This window comes from Bacillus rossius, chromosome 12, assembly GCF_032445375.1.
Source record: "Bacillus rossius redtenbacheri isolate Brsri chromosome 12, Brsri_v3, whole genome shotgun sequence".
Taxonomy (NCBI): Eukaryota; Metazoa; Arthropoda; class Insecta; order Phasmatodea; family Bacillidae; genus Bacillus; species Bacillus rossius.
In genome coordinates, this window is record NC_086339.1 from 3,776,475 (window position 1) to 3,800,630 (window position 24,156).

At 42.6% G+C, this 24,156-nt stretch overlaps 1 protein-coding gene across 2 annotated transcripts in view; it reads left to right on the forward strand.

Annotated features, from left to right (window-relative positions):
* The first annotated feature begins 345 nt into the window (after positions 1 to 345).
* The window catches only part of LOC134537388 (dynein light chain Tctex-type 1), a 250,492-nt gene continuing 226,681 nt past the window's right edge, over positions 346 to 24,156 (forward strand). Inside the window, exon 1 of one of the 2 annotated variants that reach the window (XM_063377758.1) lies at positions 346 to 361. In XM_063377758.1, the coding sequence (XP_063233828.1) occupies positions 357 to 361 (5 nt within the window). In that variant the 5' untranslated portion in view covers positions 346 to 356. Of the gene's footprint in view, positions 362 to 1,244; positions 1,576 to 24,156 lie in introns of those variants that run through there. The other variant, XM_063377757.1, reaches the window with a different exon arrangement.

A 24,156-nucleotide genomic window follows, 5' to 3' on the forward strand; every position in this document is an offset into this window, starting at 1 on the left:
TAGTCCACACAGTACACACACTGGACCCCACAAAAGACACTCAATACGCAACTGGACACACAATGAACACACACACACAGTACACACACTGAACACACGTTACACACAAAGGACATGCAATACAGACAGTACACACAATGGACACAGACGAAAACAAGATGTCGGTATCCAATATGGCGGCCTCCAGCAGAACAGAAAACAATATGGCGGACGTGACGTCATACTATATGGCGATATATATGTACCTTGGTATTAGTGGTGGGAGGTCAGTCTATCGGTGGCTTCTGTAAAGGGAATATGTGTCGTCTTTTTTTTATTTTACCCTCGCCAGGTTCGATACGAAGACTCCGAGCTCCATGACGTAAGTGCGTTTTTAAATTAAAATTTGATTAGTTTAATTTTGTTATTAAATTTAAATATTTCCACGATTTTCTAGCTGAATAATTACGGATTTACCTGTTGTCGGCCGTGACCTCATAATCCAAATAGGCGAATTGTTTTTATTTAAATTTTTTATAACGTTTGTAAAATTTTATAAAAATACAGATTTTTCAATATTGCGGTCGTGATGTCATAATTCAAGATGGCGTAATGTCATTAAAATGTTTATTAATTGCTTTTTTTATTGATTTTAAACTCTTTCCCGAATTTCCATAAATTTTCAAGATGGTGGCCGTCACGAAAATCGCAACCTTCCAGAATCCAAGATGGCGGGTGCTATAAGCTTAAAGGTACCTAACACACTGACTGGCCTTGAGCTCGGCGGGAACAGGATTCGATTCCCTGTCCTGTTCGTCCGCACACGTGATTGGCCAGGATCGCCCCGGACGATGGCTGTTCCTCGCTGCCCCCCCCCCCCCCCCCCCCAATTACGATGTTCTTGCTTCGTGTCAGCTGTGTGTTCGTCTGATGACATTGCCTTTGGTCAGACGAACAACGCAAATGAAAAAAGAAAGGTTAAAAAAAAATGTGTTACCAGCAGTCGCGCTACGCTCGGTCGCTTAGTTTACGGGCGCCATCAGACTTCCCCCCCCCCCCCCCCTCTGACCCCCTTTAACCAAAGCTGCTGGTCTCTCCGCCGGCAGTAAAACCGTCAGCTTTTAATCACTGCGACCAGAGGGGCACAAGAGGCGGGTGGGCCATTTCCTCTCAACGGTTTTTTTTCTACTGCAGTAAAAAAAAAAAAAAAAGTCGGCCAATCTGCCGGTTTCCCCATCGCCAGCTATCAGAGTGTCATTTGCATGCAGAGCAGCGGGGTCCGCACTTTATCGTTTAGCGAGAAGCCAAACGCTTTCGCTCGTTAAATTATTACGTCCAGTGGTTAAAAGAAAGGGGGAGGAAAAAAAATTCCGTAGCGTTATCACGACGCCGGTAAATAAAAACGTGCAGCTTCAAGCTATAGTTCGTTACGCGAGAAACACAACAATAGCAATTGCAGTTCCGCGTGTTCGCTTAGACTCCGGCATGCGTGTACTTGACATTGGAAGTAGCTTCAAGTGTGTTACGCAACGTGCTGAAGCAGCCAAGAGAACTGGACTGCGAGTTGCATCCGATGTTTTGGTCCAGAACTGGCCGGTAAGTGTTATGTTTGGCAGAGTTAGTATGTTTAAATAAAAAGGGTGCGCGCGAAATAAGTTATAGTACCTACTTGGCGTACTAAAGAACAAACTTTAATTTTTCATTTAAATAATAAATATAAATATAATAATAAAAGTGCTGGAACAGGGTCGTGTCGGAACAGGGGGGGGGGGGGGGCAGCAGGGGCGAGTCGCCCCCGTGCTGTTATGCATGGGGGGGGGGGGGCGAGAGTAGAATTTTGCCCCCCTCCTTTTCCCAGAATAAAAGTTTGCTCCTAGTAGTGGTAAATATGTAGTTGAGCGGTATTTGCGAAAAGAAAATGTTAAAAATCCGAAAATACTTTTATTATATGCTCTTCAACCTCCTCTTTTCATTAAAAGCGGCGGAGATAAGAAATTCCAAATACTTTAGGAGATATAGAATTTTTAAATTTCATCACAATACCAGTGCATTTATGTGGCGTATAATATTGTTTCTTGTTTACTAGTATCTATTTTTTTTATTGGATAATGATGTCACGTGATTGTTCGTGATAGGCCAGAATTCAAATGAACCAATACGTGATTATTTAGTTCATTTATTGTTTAAAACTGTGTTTAATTACCGCCTCCAACTTAGGTGAGTTTTTAACGTTTCTAATTTTAAAGTCTTATTTGTTATTTGGATATTGTTGCGCAAGTAGTAAGTAAAAAAAAAAAATTTACGTGAGTTATTACTGTTCATCCTTTGTCCCGGTTTGTTAGGTCAGGTCAGTTACATTATAAATACTTTAAAACTAAAGAACCATTGAAATTTATTCATATTATTTTTAATGTACGCTTAGTTTCAAAGTATTTATAATATAACTGACCTGACCTAATCGACCATTTTCATTAATTAGGCATTCACAAACACATATCAATAAAAAAAATTTCGGCGGTCGAATGATTACACAGGTCTTGTATAGCAAAATAAGAACGGCGATATCTCCTAAAGTATTTGGAATTTCTCATCTCCACCGCTTTTAATGAAAAGAGGAAGTTGAAGAGCATACAATAAAAGTATTTTCAGATTTTTAACTTTTTTTTTTCGCAAATACCGCTCAACTACATATTTACCCTAGTAGTATTTTTCTCAAACAGTAGTTACAAACGTTGCATTGGTGATCACATTGATTAGAATATAAAATTTATAATTGTCAACATACTGTAAAATGATTGCAAATTCCTAGATGGTATTTTATTTAAATTGTACTACATCTACTGTCAGAGTAGTATTTAATACATTCTACATCAAATTCTTGGAATGGTATATTTCATATTTTGGTTCGGAAACTCATTAAATAGCACAATTTTGCATCTAAAATTTCAAAATTTTCCCGGGGGAGAGCCCCCCGCTCTAGGACTGAGCTAAGTGTGATACATCTTTTCGCCCCCTCACCCATGAAAACGTTCCGACGTCCCTGTGCTGGGATGATATTATAAATTCGGTTGGTATAAAGTATGCATTCAACCTAATTAAAAAATTCAAATAAGTACCCAGTATTCGCGTATAAAATTAACTATTTCACTGTAGTAAAATAATCGAGATAAATTTTAATTATCAACGAAAATCAATAAATATGCTAAGTGTTTATTCTAATGCATTAATTGTAATTGTTTATTAAATAACAATGTACTAAATTATAATGCAAATAAATTATTCATACGGGAACATAACCTAACTTATATTTAAATACACTTGATAAATTTTATAAACACAAATTATACCACTAATATTTACAATAAATAAATGCTTTTAGCTATATGGACCAGTATTCAATACCAGTCATTAAGTTTAAGATTCAAAAGCACATACATAATTTCTTTACGTATGTAGCCTTTTTACATCTTGTGAAAATTCCGTGGCATGTGCGCGCGCATCGTCCAAATTCAGTGTCTCTCTTTTTTTTTTCTTTCTTTTTTTTTTCGTAACTTGTCTAACGAAGTATAACTTCAAAAATTTAACGTATTAACTAAGATTATTTTCCAAGTTATGCTGTAATGTGAATAATATATAATATATTACTATGTATTTATAAAAATTGTTGCCTGGAACGTATAAAAGAACAGTTTGTAACTAACCTAAAAGGTACCTATATTTTTTATCTGTACATTGTGAGTCAAAATTCGACCGGCAAGCTTCTGTTGCAGGTTCATTGCGACAAAATAAATCGAAAAAAAAATCCATACGCCTTATGGTCTAAAGTGCATCTCAAGGCTGGGATATGTCTTTGAAGTTAGAGCTGGAAAACATAGTTATTGTAAATAATATATAAAGTATTTCAGATGGAACACTTAGAGTCTAGGTTACATTTAATTGAAAAAAAAATTCTATTACTAAATCAAAGCTTGTCACTGTCATAAAATAATTGAATTGAAATAATTAAGGAACAACTTTTTTCCACATATTTTTGTGGCATATAAATTTCCCCCAATTATTTCAATGAAATCATTTTCAGACAACGACAGAATCCGTGGTGGTTGTATAACTTCATTCAATAAAACATTATCCAGACACTTAGTGCCCCATATTAAATACTTTCTCTGTTGTTTACAATGAAAGTGTTGTTCATTCCCAACTTCAAAGACGTGTACCATCTTTGGGAAGTTGTTTAGAGCAAAAGTCACCTAGATGCTTTCGTCTTATTTTGTCATGGTGAATTCACAGCATATTGTTGGCCGAATGCAAACACATAATATTATATGTGTTTGTATTTTTTAAATTAAAATACAGTTCATTAATTTTAACTTTGTGACACATTTACTGCAAATAAAGAATACTTATACATTTTGTATAAATTATTACAGCCCAAAGAAGCCTGTGCATTAACTTAACTCAAAAATATAATTTATTTTTAGTTTCATTGGCTGGTATTGACACTTAATAGTTGGTAACAGGGAGTGACTTACCTGCTTACAGTCATTCTAGCTGGATTCTGGGCTTTTGGCTTTTGGCACAGTAACGTGAACCTGGACCATACCATGTGGGAACGGGGAACACATCAGGATATAGAATTATTAATAAAGGTTTAAACAAATCTACTTCTTTTTGGCTTAAGGAGCCCGCCTCTTCAGGCGGGATGATAAGCGCGACGCTCGCTGGTGCTTCTAGCGCGGTGTCTCCTCTGGACTGGCGCGCAGTCTTCTCCCAGTGCATATGAGCGGTGACCGTAACATTATATGGCCGAGAAATGAAGATAAATGTGTAACGAAAGTCCCTTAAGTTCTTTCAAGAATCTGTACCGTTTTTTTTTACGCCTAAAAATTACTCTGAAATGTGCGTTTCAGCCAGTTTAACTCTTCTAAAAATTAAGTTTAAAAACTTAATCCGAAATCAAAAGTACTTTTCGGCCCTCAGCGAACTCTTAAATGCTTTTCGTAAGCAGACCACACTCAGATATCTCGAGTAGTTTTGAAATGGCGTTGTTGTTCCTGAAGCTCTGCGCACCGCGTGTGTTCCCGGGTAGGCGGGGGCCTTAAGAGGGTTAATGTTAGGTAACTTCTTCTGTATTTCTTTAGCTATTTTTTTATTAATTTCTCATTGTTACAAACTGTTACCCACAGCTTTCATGAGACTTCCGTAACTTACCTTCATCAATTTGCCAACCCAGCCGTGTTAATTAACTTGATAATCAAGCCAACAGTTTGTGTTAGAAACTTTATAACAACTAGCAAATAACATTAAAAGTAACAAAACACGCAAACTTGAACACATATTAACTCAGAAATTGTTTTTACACTTATCTTGAAATACTTACAGCATATTTTAATTACAAAAATAAATTATAAACTTCTCAGCATGTAACAGCCGAATTTAATAAAAAACAATCAACGAATTAATAATACAGTATTATAATCGCATTAAATTATTTCAACAAAAACAACAAAATTATAATAACATGTAGTTAATATTTTTCATAAAATACTATTAAGAAAAACAGAAGTAACTTTTGGTTAGTAAAATATGCCCTGTTATGAAAATATTAGGTATATCTAAAATACAATTGCAGTAATTTAATAAACTGTTCATGCTATAAATATTAGTAAAAAGCATTACAAATGTTTGTGATCTGACTACAAATGTAAAAATAAGGTAAAAGGGTAGAAACTTAAAATAAAAAGTTTAAAATACACTACATTATTAGTTGGTTAATGTTTTTTTTTTGTTCCAGGAAATGTGTTAACTAGTACTTTCATGATATAAAAATTTTAATTTTAACGTGGCAATATTTTATGTATTCATCCATTTCTTTTTAATTTGTCACAATCAACTGTTTGAGTAAGAATGATGTTCACTCCATCATTATTAATACTTTAATAATTTTTGAAGAAAAAATGTCGAGACACTGTTTCAGAACTTCCGTAGCGCTGGACACCAAGATACGTTTGTCCATGACAATCTTCTTGCTTCTCAGCGCAGATCACACACACTTTTCACCCATACCTACGATTTTCTTTAGAGTGAAAATAAAAATATATCATGATTTTGAAAACACTTAACAATGCCACACCCAGTGCACGTAGTGGGAGGCTTGAAATCTAGCGGCTCAAGAGTAATTCGGATGAGTTAAACGAACGGAAAACTTCGTCAAAATATTTCGGTTGGGTGATTTATTTACTGTGGTAAAATCATGAAATCGTCGTTACTGAAAAGAACACAATACAGTGAAAAAAAAATTATAATTCGGCCATCCGGATCGCGATTTTGTTGGATTAACGAATTTCAAAATAGTTTTCACAGGTAGGTACACCAAGTGTGAAAGTGTGATATGTGACACAGTAGAAAACAAGTAAAACTGTACTGAATGAAAACGGACATCAGCGATGGACTGTGGCCGATCTGAAAACGCCGTCAGTGCAGCAATGCGGCCTTGCGGCCAAGGACAACAACTGGAATACACCCGAGAGAAAAAAAATTCTGAACGTTTCGGTGCCGGATCAAAGCTCGTTTCGAAAAAAAATAATAATGCCGGATTAAGGATCTTTCACTTTGATGGGCAAGGCAAATGCGAAAACTGGGGAAAAGATGAACCATTTGTTTTCACATCCGAGAATGAAGAAGAAAAGAAGATGAAGATGATGGGTTGACAGTCCCGGAGGCTGAGCTGGACACCACGTGGAGAACTAGGCGCGATGAGACTGCAGTGGCTACCCATTACCTTCCGCGGCGCGGAAGTGACACATACCCAGTAAGATATCTCCCATAAGTGACAAAATACAAAATCCAAGGCATTCTCAGATGACTGTATAGGATACCTATATCTATTTTCTGAAACAAGCGCATGCGGACACTCCACTTTTACTATTTCATTCATCGATCTCTCTCGGTTCTATTATTTTGTGGAGCGGGGGACGAATCATCGCACAAAGAGGAGAACCAAAACGAGCCCAGCAACGTGTATGGCATAGTGCTCTCTTTATATCTCTTTGGCCAAGTGCCTATCCTCTCTTCTTTTCGCGTCAGACAACAATTTTTCACGAAAACGTTGCGTTAAAAATTCGCCCTTGAAGTTTTACTCTCATCGAGCCTAAAGAAGTTTCACTTAAAATAAAATAAAAAAGCTGATAAGCCTGATGAAACACTGAATTAGCTTGGCTTCTGGGTTGTAGCCGTGTCCTTGGCGAATAATCTCGGTCGACGTTGCAGGCGCCATCATCAGGGAGCAGAATATCGACCGAAACGTCGGTGAATTATTCTCCAAGGACGCGGCTACAACCCAGAAGTCAAACTACTTCAGACGAAAGCATCTAGGTGACTTTTGCTCTAAACAACTTCCCAAAGATGGTACACGTCTTTGAAGTTGGGAATGAACAACACTTTCATTGTCAACAACAGAGAAAGTATTTAATATGGGGCACTAAGTGTCTGGATAATGTTTTATTGAATGAAGTTATACAACCACCACGGATTCTGTCGTTGTCTGAAAATGATTTCATTGAAATAATTGGGAGAAATTTATATACCACAAAAATATGTGGGAAAAAAAAGTTGTTCCTTAATTATTTCAATTCAATTATTTTATGACAGTGACAAGCTTTGATTTAGTAATAGAGAGCCTGCGAACATTAACTGATGCAACACTTGCGTAGTCACTTCCTTCACGGAAGAACGCCTGAGCGTGTTTGTAGATCGCGAGCCTACTCAGCCAGGTGCTCGTTCCAGGGCCCCAGGCCCCAAGGTCGCCGAGAGCAAGCGAGAGTGCTTCAGCGAGAAGGGCGGCAGATGTCTCTGCAAGCGCGCAGCCTGCAGGACCGCGAGTACAAGGATGTCTCTGGGCCTGGAACGGCCCAAACGAAGTGCATCGTAAAAACAAAAAGGGGCAATAAAAGGTTCCTTCGGGACCGCGGGAGTAAAAGCCCCACAAAGAAATGGCGGCAGCAGCCCTTTCACTGTAGTCGTAAATTGATTGGAAGGTAAAGTGCTGACTGTACCTGGGCATATCAATTGTAAAATTTAAAAAAAAAAAGAAGAGGGGTTGTCTCTGTAAAGTCGTTTTTATGGACGATAATTTTACGTGATAACGTCATAAAAAAATATTGATGAAAAAATTGCATACTTTTTTAATTTTCAAAATATTATTTACAGTTGTTGCAAATTTAATTTAAATGATTAGTTTAAATATAATCACGAACAATTAGTTCAAAAAAGCTCGGCTTAACCTGTTTGATATCATAGAAGATTTTCTCGCGCGGTGGTTGGCCGGTTCTTGCACGCTCGGTTCAGGCGGAACGTGACAGTTTTTCGCACGTGCAGCCGGCGTTCATAGATTTATAAGACGTTATCACGTCAAAAAAAATTACATCCAACAACAACAAACTTTCATGATTTCATATTCACATTAGATGAATACATTTTTTTATAGTTGATTCAAGGTAAGTTTTAAGATTTATGATAAATAGTAAGAAAATTTCTGTCTGCAGTACGACAAGGCCTATTGTGCTTTAAAAACAAATTTTTTCTAAAACTCCGACGCTACTTTCTCTGGCACTACTGCAAATGAATAATTAAATGCTATCGTTTTGATGACTAATTACTGCGTTTTCATTTCATGTGAAAAAAAAACTATAATAAAAATAAATACAAAAAAGTCACATTTCAATAAAGATTGGAATGAAATAAAATGAAAATGACTATACTACTAGTTATCACAATGTTTTTTAAAAAGTGTAATTCAAAGTTGAAGTTATGGTTCGGGATTTAATATTGTTATGAATACATTTACTACGGAGCGAATTATTTTTGACCGTTCATTAATCACATCCATAAATAAAAATTGTTCTTAAATTTCATTAACTTGAATGCAAATGCATGTCCTGTGTGTATTCAAATACGTAAATATTTCTTATTTAGATGTGAGATGGTATAATATGCAAAGTGTGGACAGGAAATAAACCTGGCATGTTGCTGCGTACACTCAGTCTCAAAGGATAATAGAACAAAAAAATAATTAATTCAGTTACGTAACTCACGAAGTTAGCAAATACGCCGAGAAAACGAAGAAAAAAAATGAATGGCAGGTTTATGACATAATATTTAACTACCCCGAGGCAAAACATTTTAATGAACAGGCCAAAATATCGAGGAGAGTTCGGTGTTACAACTTGGCGAAAGAGAGGAAGAGTAAGAAATGAATAATGAGGAAAAAGAAAACAAAACATCGTTATTAGGGCCTAGTTCATCGCGCGACAGCTCCTTACAAACCCGGCTGTTATAATTTGCAGTTTAATAAGTAACAGGTACTGAAGTTTGTCATGGAAAAATCCTGATAAAAAAATTTTGATTTTTTTGAAATTGTCCATGACAAACACTGCAAAACTGCAATGGCGTATGTAAAAAAAAACTGCATTAAATCAAATTTCCCCGTTGCATGAATCATTTAAAGAAAGTAGATACCGAATTTTCTTAAAGAAATTGTGAAAAGATAATTAAGAAGGGCATAGGGAAATAATTTCTCTTGAGTAAACGGCAAAAACCTTGACTTCAATTTAGTAATCACTCCTCAAAAATGTCTAATTTTTCGTCTTTCTCCCTGTCATGCCATCACATACGGCGGTTACGTGGCCAAGACATTATTACACCCTTGAGGTGAGGGTCGTAGGTTAGATCCCAGTATCAAGCATAGACTCAGTGACCAATTGTTTCGGAGCCCACCTTAGGGGCATAGCTCCGTCACGTGACAGAAGGATCATATGAAAGAACACCCGCAGTGATTTCACCGCGTCCTATTTCATGTTGAGCGCATGTCCAAATGTAACAAATTTACAAAAGTTTTGTCAACAATCACCTAAATATTGAATGTTTAGGAATGTCGCTTCCCTGCAGATACCATCCGTTCTTGGATTTCTGGAATGTTCGGAAAAGAGGCAGTTAGTTCGTCGCACAATAAATAACCTTGAGTACATACGTTTAAAAAACACACACTCGGTATTAATGTCATTACTGCATATGTCCAGCTACTGTAGTATGAGTAACCCCAAAGATGAGCCTTGCCTCGCATCACGGTATGCCAAAACGTCGTATGGCTACAGAGCAGAGAGAGAGAGAGAACCGGCCCATCTCCACAGGAGAATGAGATCAGGGGCCTACCACTTCAGTTCATGCCAGCACGTCAGTCCGGAGAACATACAGTCACTCACTCCACGGAGTCTCAGGAGACTTCACTCACTTGCGAGCATGGGTTTATTATTAAGAGGACAGCAGAACGGAGGTGGTGTTCCCACCCATTATCGTTCCTTTCTTTCTTTCTTTCTCTCTGTCCACTCTTCTCGGTATCTGCCAGCACAGATGTACCACGCGTTCCGCACAGCGGAGGAGGTCTTCAGCAACCCCTGGTCGTACGTAGCACGTATGTCGCCAGCACGGGCGTATCAGGAGCTCAGCGAAGCGGAGGAGGTCTTAGAGCGACACCTGGTCGAACGCAGCACGTATGTTGCCGGCATGGGCGTATCAGGAGCTCAGCGAAGCGGAGGAGGTCTTAGAGCGACACCTGGTCGAACGCAGCACGTATGTTGCCGGCATGGGCGTATCAGGAGCTCAGCAGAACGGAGGAGGTCTTAGAGCGACACCTGGTCGAACGCAGCACGTATGTTGCCAGCACGGGCGTATCAGGAGCTCAGCGTAGCGGAGGAGGTCTTAGAGCGACACCTGGTCGAACGCAGCACGTATGTTGCCAGCACGGGCGTATCAGGAGCTCAGCAGAATGGAGGAGGTCTTAGAGCGACACCTGGTCGAACGCAGCACGTATGTTGCCAGCACGGGCGTATCAGGAGCTCAGCGTAGCGGAGGAGGTCTTAGAGCGACACCTGGTCGAACGCAGCACGTATGTTGCCAGCACGGGCGTATCAGGAGCTCAGCGGAGAGGAGGAGGTCTTAGAGCGACACCTGGTCGTACGCAGCACGTATGTTGCCAGCACGGGCGTATCAGGAGCTCAGCAGAATGGAGGAGGTCTTGAGCGACAGACACCTGGTCGTACGTAGCACGTATGTTGCCGGCACGGGCGTATCAGGAGCTCAGCAGAACGGAGGAGGTCTTAGAGCGACACCTGGTCGAACGCAGCACGTATGTTGCCAGCACGGGCGTATCAGGAGCTCAGCAGAACGGAGGAGGTCTTAGAGCGACACCTGGTCGAACGCAGCACATATGTTGCCAGCACGGGCGTATCAGGAGCTCAGCGTAGCGGAGGAGGTCTCCAGGCGGCGTCCCACCCCGCGGGCGCTAGAAGCAGTACGTCCTGGTGCCGGGGCAGATCCTGTTGCCGGAGGCGGCGGGGGCGGGCGCCGGGTACAGGTCGGGCGGCCTGGGGGCGGGCACGCGCCCCTCCAGCCCCGGTCAGCCGTAGTAGAAGCGCGCGTCGCCGCCGCGCGCGAGGCTGCGGGGCAGGGTGGCGCCGCCCCTGGTGCCGGAGCGCGTCAGCTCCGGGGGCGGCGGCGGGGGCGGCGTCTGCGTCAGGTCGACGGTGGAGAAGGCGCGGCTGGCGGCGGCCGCGGCCTTGGCGTCCAGGAGCTCGGCGGCGCGGCGGCGCGCGCGGCGGGGGCGGAGCAGCGCGCGGTGGGCGGCCGCCGCCCCCAGCAGCAGCAGCAGCAGCGCCGCCGCCGCCACGATCAGGTACAGGTACAGCCTGTCCAGCTTCCCTGCGGCAACACCGCGCCACGTTGCCACGTCAGCCACGTCAGCCGTGGTCAACCGTACATCTGTGAACTGCAGTGTGACTTGCGATCAGTCATTTCTTTCTTTGAATTTTCATGAAACATTTTATGTTGCGTATAAATTCAAATTTTAATCTTGAAATAATTTAATCACAAGCATTATCTGCTGACATTAAAGTTTAACTTCTAAGGTGACGGAAAAAAAAATAAGACATCTTGTTTTCAAAAAAATATTGTCAACCATTATTAAAATATTTGCTCTCTTTGACGACAGTATAAGTTGTAATGGAACGCCTGCTACAAATAGTTTCTCTTTTGCAATAATATAAATGTTTAGTAATTAATTACATTTTCAAGAGTGACTTTAACTGAAATAACATTGACAACCTTCACAATTTTACTGTCCTAAAAAATTTTATATAAAAAATTTACTTTTACGGTGGCATACCATTTTTTTGTAGTGTAATTAAGTTATATGGTTTAATTACTAAGCGCAACTTCTTTGTCTCTGACGTACCAGCCTGGCTCAGTGTGCGTTGTTTACCCTGTCATGAAAACTGACGGTTGGTTAAACGTGAAAAAAAAAAAAAAAAAATAACGAAAGCTTGTGACGGCAGGTTTATGCTAGACGTATGCGTGTCGTATATGGGATCACATATTAACGTGTACTTATGTGCGTGAACATGGTGAAATTATATTTCACGAAGTTGCAGAGAGTGGTTAGCCAATAAGAATGTACATAATTAGCAAAAATAATCAGTACAATTAAAAAAAATCATTAAAATTAAAACGTGTTGACGATTTACCTGAAACTTCTTTCAACCAATAGAAAATACCGGAATCTTTTTGCGAATGTTTTGGAGTCGTTTGTAGCGCTTTTGGAGGCACTGTAACTTGTGAAAAATAAATAAATTAACGTCCAGAGATTCTCTATTGACTAAACAAATTTTCAGGTAAATTCGCCACATCGTTTAGTTTTTATAATTTATTTTTTTTGAAAGTGTCATGATCAATTTTTTGCTCAATCTGTATACGAAGAAGACTTTAAAGTGCATTGAGTACATTTATTTTGAAATGTAGCCTATAACTCAAAAATAAATTTGAGTTAGCTTTTTATTTTAATGGATAGGTAATTTTGAAATTAATATTTTTTAATGAATTATGAAATATTGTTGAATTTACGAAACATTCAAGTAAGTTGTGTGTGCTTTCTTTTTATTTTGGAATAATAAACAATACATTCGTTCTTATACTGACGATTTTACGTAATCGTATTCGAGCGTGAACTTGCCTTAAGCGGCAGACGGTCTGTAAGCCAGTGATCAGACAGGGAACCTCCAGTGACTAGTGTTGGGTGCGTATAGCCTTAGATGTGGCAGTCAACAGAGTTTAAAACATAAAACCTTAGGTTGGCCAAATTAGGTTGATTTATTTAATTAAATAACTTTATATATAATTTTATAAATAGCTTACTGAATTAAAATAAGATTAGCTGTTTTTACAAAAAAAACTAATGTTATTTATTATCTAAGATATATATTATTGTAAACAATAAGTGATTAATGAATCCAGCCATGTCTTGGCCAACAGTTATCTACACCCGTACTGTAGATTTTAACGGCGACACTAATAAAGGTCTTATCGTATTAAAGAATTATATTCATCAACATAATTATAAATCAAAGAATTTAAAACATTTTTTTTAAATACGTATTGATTTATTTTTAAAATAAAGAGTTTTTTGACGTGACGTCTAATATATCGATGAACGCCGGCTGCACGCACGAAAAAGTGTCCCGTTACGCACATTGTTCCGTTACGCTCATTGTACGCTTGCGCCGCATCTATCTCTCTTCCACTCGACTGTTTATAAAGTAAAGTGAAAAGTTAATGTGGTTTTCATTGCTTATTACATAAACAATTCCGGCAATAAAGGTTAATTATTCTTGCATTTTAAAAATCTAATTACTAGTATAATTTCAAGTATTTGTTCTTTTATTATTAAAATAAAAATGATTCAATTTTATTCATAAAAGTATGCAATCATTTAATCAATGTTTTTTATGACGTTGTCACGTTAAACTATCGTCCGTAAACCGACTTTACAGACAACCAATTTTTTTTTTATCAAACATCAGCATTTACAGTTTTCCCACTCTGGGAATTCCGATTCTGACTCAACACACATTGTTGTTAGCGTATGGATGGTAAATTCGCTGGAAATAAGGTTCTGGACGTAAAATATGGGGCATCTACCGGTTGGCCGTTGCTACAGTGCGAACTCTACGAAGAAGGTAGCCGAAAGCAAAACAAAAGACACCGTGCAACGCCAAATATAAATGACCAACGGTACATCAACGGCCGAGAGTAGAGGTAACAGCGCGCTCCTACTAATGAGAACCGTTTGTCTCGTGGAAGCAAGCCAACTGCGCAATTATCTGCCGTGCGAGGCCAGCTACAGTCTCTTGGCTGCGAGTTGGCAGACCGTGTTCAGGGGAAACCTTCTTTTCACAGACGAGAGAGCCAAACGCCCGATCGTGCATCTTCGGTTTTTTATTTTGGTTCATTGTAAATAAATATGGCGGTGTTGATAAAAGGATGCTAATGGTCAATTAGGTTAGGTTAGCTACATTATAAATACTTTAAAACATTGTGGACGGTTGATTTGCTTAGGATAGCTACATTAAAGATACACGGAAAAAAAGCATGAACTTCGGGGAACTTCGGGTTTTGGCTCTCTCGTCTGTGAAAAGAAGGCTTTCCAAGTCTCAGCGGGTGCGTTCCGAAACTTGGTTTCAAAACAGCTGGACGGAGTAATCATTTCGATATGACTAACAATTTATTGAAACCTGAGAGTTCGTATATACAAGTGCAGATTAACAGTTTAGCATTAAATAATGATTTCAAAATAACATTTACATAAGCTCCTTCGAAGTGTTGTTATTGTGTAAGAATACCTTGTATGACTGCCTATTCGGTGTTCGCAAATAATATTTTTATTCATCTGTAGGGATTTAAAAACAAATATATTTTTTTTACTTATCAATTATTAAAACAAAGAATTATAAATATATATGACACATTTTTTGTGTACATATCGCAACGAATTTATTAAAGTCCATGGTAAAGCAGCCCAGGTTATATTTCGGACGGTTATAAAAACACAGTAATAGGTACATATAAAACTACATTTAATCTTTCAGACGTCTGACGGCAGTGATGCCATAGATGCTACAACATGCTCTAAGATAGCGACCGAACAAATTTTATCTAAATAGCTACAGTAGTTTTAGATTTCTTTGGAAGCCCACATCGCGGACGGACACACGGTCAGACGGACAAATGGACAGACGGACGGGACAGACAGGTGGGCAGACGGACGGGACAGACAGGTGGACATACGGACGGGACAGACAGGTGGACAGACGGACGGGACAGACAGGTGGGCAGACGGACGGGACAGACAGGTGGACAGACGGACGGGACAGACAGGTGGGCAGACGGACGGGACAGACAGGTGGACAGACGGACGGGACAGACAGGTGGACAGACGGACGGGACAGACAGGTGGACAGATGGACGGGACAGACAGGTGGGCAGACGGACGGGAAAAAACAGGTGGACAGACGGACGGGACAGACAGGTGGACAGACGGACGGGACAGACAGGTGGGCAGACGGACGGGACAGACAGGTGGACAGACGGACGGGACAGACAGGTGGGCAAACGGACGGGACAGACAGGTGGACAGACGGACGGGACAGACAGATGGACAGACGGACGGGACAGACAGGTGGGCAGACGGACGGGACAGACAGGTGGACAGACGGACGAGACAGACAGGTGGACAGACGGACGGGACAGACAGGTGGACAGACGGACGGGACAGACAGGTGGGCAGACGGACGGGACAGACAGGTGGACAGACGGACGGGACAGACAGGTGGACAGACGGACGGGACAGACAGGTGGGCAGACGGACGGGACAGACAGGTGGACAGACGGACGGGACAGACCGGTGGGCAGACGGACGGGACAGACAGGTGGACAGACGGACGGGATAGACAGGTGGACAGACGGACGGGACAGACATGTGGGCAGACGGACGGGACAGACAGGTGGGCAGACGGACGGGACAGACAGGTGGACAGACGGACGGGACAGACAGGTGGACAGACGGACGGGACAGACAGGTGGGCAGACGGACGGGACAGACAGGTGGGCAGACGGACGGGACAGACAGGTGGACAGACGGACGGGACAGACAGGTGGACAGACGGACGGGACAGACAGGTGGGCAGACGGACGGGACAGACAGGTGGGCAGACGGACGGGACAGACAGGTGGGCAGACGGACGGGACACACAGGTGGACAGACGAACGGGACAGACAGGTGGACAGACGGACGGGACAGACAGGTTGACAGACGGACGGGACAGACAGGTGGACAGACGGACGGGACAGACAGGTGGGCAGACGGACGGGACAGACAGGTGGACAGACGGACGGGACAGACAGGTGGACAGACGGACGGGACAGACAGGTGGGCAGACGGACGGGACAGACAGGTGGGCAGACGGACGGGACAGACAGGTGGACAGACGGACGGGACAGACAGGTGGACAGACGGATGGGACAGACAGGTGGGCAGATGGACGGGACAGACAGGTGGGCAGACGGACGGACAGACAGGTGGGCAGACGGACGGGACAGACAGGTGGACAGACGGACGGGACAGACAGGTGGGCAGACGGACGGGACAGACAGGTGGGCAGACGGACGGGACAGACAGGTGGGCAGACGGACGGGACAGACAGGTGGACAGACGGACGGGACAGACAGGTGGACAGACGGACGGGACAGACAGGTGGACAGACGGACGGGACAGACAGGTGGACAGACGGACGGGACAGACAGGCGGGCAGACGGACGGGACAGACAGGTGGACAGACGGACGGGACAGACGGACGGGACAGACAGGTGGACAGACGGACGGGACAGACAGGTGGACAGACGGACGGGACAGACAGGTGGGCAGACGGACGGGACAGACAGGTGGACAGACGGACGGGACAGACAGGTGGGCAGACGGACGGGACAGACAGGTGGGCAGACGGACGGGACAGACAGGTGGACAGACGGACGGGACAGACAGGTGGACAGACGGACGGGACAGACAGGTGGACAGACGGACGGGACAGACAGGTGGGCAGACGGACGGGACAGACAGGTGGGCAGACGGACGGGACAGACAGGTGGGCAGACGGACGGGACAGACAGGTGGACAGACGGACGGGACAGACAGGTGGGCAGACGGACGGGACAGACAGGTGGGCAGACGGACGGGACAGACAGGTGGGCAGACGGACGGGACAGACAGGTGGGCAGACGGACGGGACAGACAGGTGGGCAGACGGACGGGACAGACAGGTGGGCAGACGGACGGGACAGAAAGGTGGGCAGACGGACGGGACAGACAGGTGGGCAGACGGACGGGACAGACAGGTGGGCAGACGGACGGGACAGACAGGTGGGCAGACGGACGGGACAGACAGGTGGGCAGACGGACGGGACAGACAGGTGGGCAGACGGACGGGACAGACAGGTGGGCAGACGGACGGGACAGACAGGTGGGCAGACGGACGGGACAGACAGGTGGACAGACGGACGGGACAGACAGGTGGACGGACGGACGGGACAGACAGGTGGGCGGACGGACGGGACAGACAGGTGGACAGACGGACGGGACAGACAGGTGGGCAGACGGACGGGACAGACAGGTGGACAGACGGACGGGACAGACAGGTGGGCAGACGGACGGGACAGACAGGTGGACAGACGGACGGGACAGACAGGTGGGCAGACGGACGGGACAGACAGGTGGGCAGACGGACGGGACAGACAGGTGGGCAGACGGACGGGACAGACAGGTGGGCAGACGGACGGGACAGACAGGTGGGCAGACGGACGGGACAGACAGGTGGGCAGACGGACGGGACAGACAGGTGGGCAGACGGACGGGACAGACAGGTGGGCAGACGGACGGGACAGACAGGTGGACAGACGGACGGGACAGACAGGTGGGCAGACGGACGGGACAGACAGGTGGACAGACGGACGGGACAGACAGGTGGGCAGACGGACGGGACAGACAGGTTGACAGACAGGTGGACAGACGGACGGGACAGACAGGTGGACAGACGGACGGGACAGACAGGTTGGCAGACGGACGGTACAGACAGGTGGGCAGACGGACGGGACAGACAGGTGGACAGACGGACGGGACAGACAGGTGGACAGACGGACGGGACAGACAGGTGGACAGACGGACGGGACAGACAGGTGGACAGACAGGTGGACAGACGGACGGGACAGACAGGTGGACAGACGGACGGGACAGACAGGTGGGCAGACGGACGGGACAGACAGGTGGACAGACGGACGGGACAGACATGTGGACAGACGGACGGGACAGACAGGTACACACGGACAGGCGGACACACAGACAGACAGACGGGACGGAAAACACGGACCAGTTGAAAAGGATTTTAAAAAAATTGTGGAAGTTGATATTTATGCGCTATCGTATCGACAACAATAAAAATCTAGTGCAAATTTACAGTTTTAATATTTTTTTTTTTTTCGGAAAAAAATCCAAGAGCAACAGGAGTGATACCTAGCTTATATCCTGGATATTTAAATTTTTTATTAATTTTTATATTTTTTTATTCACACAAATTTCTCTCATTAGAGGAAATAAATAATATCCTCAGATTGTTTTACGCTGATAGAGCCTGGCACTTATTAGTGCAACCGTTAATAAAAGCTTGCTGATTATTTCTCTTAGGCGGCTGATAACACACTTTAAGACTACAATTGCTACTCTAGGCTGAGAATTTTCACTGGTTTGTTTGCCTGATAATACCTTATACATTACTTCTCCTAATAAATTAATGTAGTTATGTCAGCAAATATATTATGAAAACTACTATCTAGCGGACGGGCCCATAACTACTTCAAAAAACTAGGTCTCAGTCTCGGTAATCAGAGATTCTCCCCCGTGGTTTGGGCGCAGTGTCGGTACCTGGCGGGGGGCGGGGTGGGGCGGCGGGGGTTGACGCCGGGGCGGCTGGAGGCGGCGCGGGGGCGGCGTCGTAGTCCTGGTCGTCGTCGGGGGGCGGCGCCGTCGTCTCGTCCTCCTCCAGCGGCGACTCCAGGCCCGGCCGCAGCACGCCGCGCCACACTGCGACACACACCCTGACTATCCTCACTTCCCTGACTTCCCTGACTTCCCTGACTTCCCTGACTTTCCTGACTTCTCTTACTATCCTGGTTTCCCTGTATTTCCTAGTTTCCCTGACTTCCCTGACTATCCTGGTTTCCCTGTATTTCCTAGCTTCCCCTGGATTCCCCGACTTCCCTGACTTCTCTGACTTTACTGTATTTCCTTTATTCCCTGACTTCCCTGAATATCCTGGTTTCCCTGAATTCCTTGGGTGGGTTTCCTGGCTTCCCAGACTCCCCTAGATTCCCTGGCTACTTTGACTTCTCTGACTTCCTTGTCTTGCAGTGTCTCTATCTGTACTGACTCACTATTGATGACAAGCATCATCAAAATATGTATTTAAAAAAATGTAAACTAAAACTATGTTATAACTATTTAACACCTTGGACATCAAAAATGGACAGCAAATATGAATACATAAACACATGACTGATGTCAAATGCTCTTGGACAACAGCACACGCGAACACACTTGGCTTACAGCGACGGAGACTTAACAACAAGAACAGTAGATCCAGAATCAAAAACAACACAGCCACACACAGACAACTCAGTGATGAACCTAAACAGATAATGTGTACAATAACGATGGCAGCACATCGACTGATATTGGCTGGTTCTCAGCGTGTTTATTTATTAATCGTTATGTCAATTCCTGAGAACATTTTATGACAACCAACGTAAACCCACAGTGGCGTATATCGAAGATATCATGCTAAATCAAACTTCACATTTTCAGAACCAGTCAAAGAATATCGGAAACTGACTACATAATTTTTGATAGGTATGTCTTAAACACTCCATGTATTTTGTTTTACATTTCTAAATAGTTAAGTCACCAATAAAATGTTACAATAAGCCTAGGAAGAAGCAGCACTATCAACTTAGAACACACCCCGTCCCACCCCATAGCGCACGGCACTGATAAGTACCTACTGTTACGATTTACCGCGGGTTCGTAAAGGATAGCCCAATTAAAGATTTTTATCACACACACAGTTTTATTTATCCACTAATTATGTCACTTACAAATAATATAAAATGGCAAATAATCGATTGTCCTTAAAAAAAATGTTGCTTCCCCAGTCACTCAGTTTCCACACTCCGCACACCTCGCTGGGCCGCACCTCTGGCGCAACTCTCGCCGCAGCACCCCTCGTGGGTCTCCGTCGCAGGACTCCGTCGCCGCGGGAAAACTCCCGACTCCACTCACTCACTTCCTGCCCTGGAACCTTCGTCCAAGGACTTCGCCACTCTGCCGCACCCGCGGCACTATCGCCCCGGAAGCTCCGCTGCGGGAAGGCTGCTGCCTGAACTCTCTAAACTCCACTGACTCCCTGCCCTGACGTCCTCGGGCATATATATAGGCCCCGGCGCAATTCCAGAACTCACAAGAGTGGCCGGCGCCAGTCACGTAATTCCGCGCCGACCCGACGGCAGAAATCTCTCGAAACACGTGTCGGCGGCTCGCGTAACTCCGCAGCTGGCAGGTTTCGGATGTCAAACTAACAGCGCCGCGCGGGAAGCTGAGGGCTGGAGGGAGGGGAAGCGGCGACCCAGGTGCGCGCGGCACATCTCATGTTACGGCGGGATGTGATGCAGTCCGGCTAGCTCTGCACCTGCGCGTGACGCGGCCTTGCTCATGTTCGTAACAGTACTATCTCTCACGCATTCCAGTTAATTCAAACACTTATTTGACTTTTTGAATATATTATTTCATTCTCTTGGAAGTAATACCATTCAATTACTTTCGTTAAAATTGACGTCCGTTACTTTGTTGCCTAGTTCATAAACATCACGAATACAAACTTTTTTTTTATAAAATTTACAGTTAAAAAATTGTCATGGCAAACACGTAGATTTTTTAACAAAAATTACACACGTACTTGTATCAATGCAACATTTGAGCAAACAGCTGACAATCAGGCAAAATCGTCTAATCCTAACGTAACTTTTATATATATCACATTGATAGAACTGTCATTGACGTATGTCACAGGTAACCCTTAGTTTTTTTATTTGAGAATATTTGTCATGTATTTAACATGGACAATAGTGGCATTAGAGAGAGAGAGTGATGAAAGAAATGGAAATTGTATTCGATTTTTTGTTTTAGTATTAAAAGGGGGAGTTCGGTGTGAATGAAAACGTATACAATGTTGCAAAACAGCACGCGACACGAAGTTTATTGTAGCAGAATTCGCCAAAGTAAGACAATTTGCAAAATTTTTAAAACAGTATGTGAGATACAGTGTTTTGGTCGTCATTGTAGTTGTTAGTGTCCGTGTTGTTTGTTGTAAACGACTCGACGGAGCAGTGGTGCCAACGGCCGCGAGAGATTGTATTGCACAGACCCGAACAAGCCCGAATATTTACCTTCGTCCAACTTCGTCAGTTTTTTTATTACTTTACAAAATTGTGGATGGTTGGTTATGTTAGGTTAGTATAGCTACATTAAAAATTCTGTCAAATTATTTTAATGGTTGTTTAGGAATTTATAATTTAATATGTACCTATCGTGGCCTAACAAACCATTCACACAATCTCACAATTTTTTTAAATGTAGCTATACTAATCTAATTATCCTCTTATCTCCACTAAAAAGGTTTAAATAGAGGAAATTTTGTAGCACGAAATAAAAAGTATTGCCAATTTTTTAAATTTTTTTTAGGAAGAGGGACTAGTCAAGATAATTACCCCTTCAACATCAATAATCAGTTCGTTTACGTATCCATAAATTCAAACTATGCCTTTAACCTAAAATCCTCCTCGTGTTAATATTTTGAGTCTACAGAAACAAAAAAATTATCCCGACGTTGGCCGAAGGTAGATATTCGGGCTTGTTCGGGTCTGTGCAATACAGAATGTACATCGTAGGCTTCCCGCGAGAGACAGGCTGTAGCGTCATGTTCCGGGCTCGCGCCTGAAGTATCTAGACTGTCTACTAATGGACGTGTTCAGTGCTTGGTCATGACGTAGAATGCTAACAAGGTAATCTCGAGCACACCAAGAGAAATTACAAAATGAACCGCGTCGCACGAGAACGCGCACATTTAAAATTTTTAGAAATTACACTTATGAAAAAGAAAGAGATAAGAGTTAATATTTACGATGCGCGCGTAGCACGCAGGAAAAATTAAAAAACCTGACAGTGAAAAAAAGGCTTCATACAAATAAAAAATTATCCACGTGCTTTTTAAACCATACTATTTAGTGATTAATACTGAATACTAGGCCATATTAACTAAAAATGTATTTACTTTTGGTGAATATTAGTGATAGTAATTGTGTTTATAAACTTGTACAAGTGAAATTTCAAGTGTCCTATTTATATAAGTGTATGTATAATTATTATAAATTATTAAATTATTATTTAATAAATTTTAACAAAAAATCAGCATATTTATATATTTTAATTTTTTTTAATGTTGTCTCGATTATTATTAATTTTAATACATGTGTTTATATTAATATTGGGTGTTGAGTATTTATTTATTTATTTTTGACGTGATAACGTCTTATAAATCGATGAACGCCGGCTGCACGCACGAAAAAGCATGACTCATTGTCACGTTCCGCCTGAGCCGAGCGTGCAAGCGAGAGCGCGGAACAAGCGACAGAGAGGCACGATCGGCCTAAGTGTTCGGCTTGTGACGCATCTATCTCTCTTCCACTCACGTTATCACGTGAAATTATCGTCCGTAAACCGACTTTACAGACAACCCCCTTTTTTTGTTATTGACAATTATGTGCCAGATACTATTTTTGTATGAACAAAAATAATTAATTTCAAACCATTTTAGGATGGCTGAAATTTTATTATTATTTTTATTCATACATATATAAGTACACATTTAATTTGCTGGCTTTCGTACGCCCTGCGACGTAGGCGACCGGCGAGGCGGTCTCCGGGTCCTGGCGTCTCGTAAATAACTTAGAGCGGCTCAGTTGTTCTTCTCTGCTTCTTCATCTTCTTCATGAGGAAGGAAGGGGGGAGGCGCGCAGCTAAGTCACGCACCTGGCCGCCTCCAGCACCCCCTTTCCCCTTGTTATCCCCTCCCACACAGTCCTGGAGAAACTACACTCCCCGCTCCCCTGAGCAATGCTCCGACACCAGCTAGTGGGTGTTGACCCACACCATCCTCTTCCTTTTTACCTTCCAATCTCTTCGCAAAAAAAAAACAAAAAAAAAAACAGAAGGAAAAGAATGACGTGGGGTGTAAACCGGTTTTTAGCCGGGAAGCCTTCTTTTCACAGACGAGAAAGCCAAACGCCCGATCGTGCAACTTCGGTTTTTTTTTTTGGGTTCATTGTAAATAAATGTGGCGGTGTTGATAAAAGGATACTAATGGTCAATTAGTGTTAGGTTAGCTACATTATAAATACTTGAAAACATTGTGGAGGGTTGATTTGGTTAGGATAGCTACATTAAAGATACGGGAAAAAAGCACGAACTTCGGGTTTTGGCTCTCTCGTCTGTGAAAAGAAGGCTTCCCTTTTTAACACCGGCTAACCTGCTGACTCATCTGTTGTTTGGCTGGCTACACGGGGGGAAACAAAAATTGTGCCGTACATTTACACAACTTTTTTTTGAGCTAAATATTAAAAAAAAAAGGTTTTTTTTCCGTAATGGTGTCCTGTTTTTAAATAAAAAAATAACTGCTGTGCCACTTTTGAAATTGGAGTAATTCAACATATTAATTCCATTTCATTCTTATTAATAAAAAAAAATTGAAATATTCCGAACTATCTCGGAAAAAGAAAATACCTGAACAATGAACAGAGTAATTTTTTCATGCCTATAATTCGTTATAATTTGTTTACGTTTTTGTAGATACAAACCTTCTTTTCAAACACCTAAAATTAAAAACAATTGTAATTTTAAATTTTTCACAATTATATAATATTTCAAAGACAAATTTTCAAACAAATATCTATTACATTATACAATTTTGAACAAGTTTATTTATAGATTTAAGACATTAAAATAAATTAATATTATTTACTTTTTAAACATGATGCTTAGCTGTTTTTAAATCAAGTACTTATACGTCTACTCTATACCCAAAAATCAATTTATAAAAAGATCTTGCAATACTCTTAAAGTTAATTCTCTAGTTAATATTC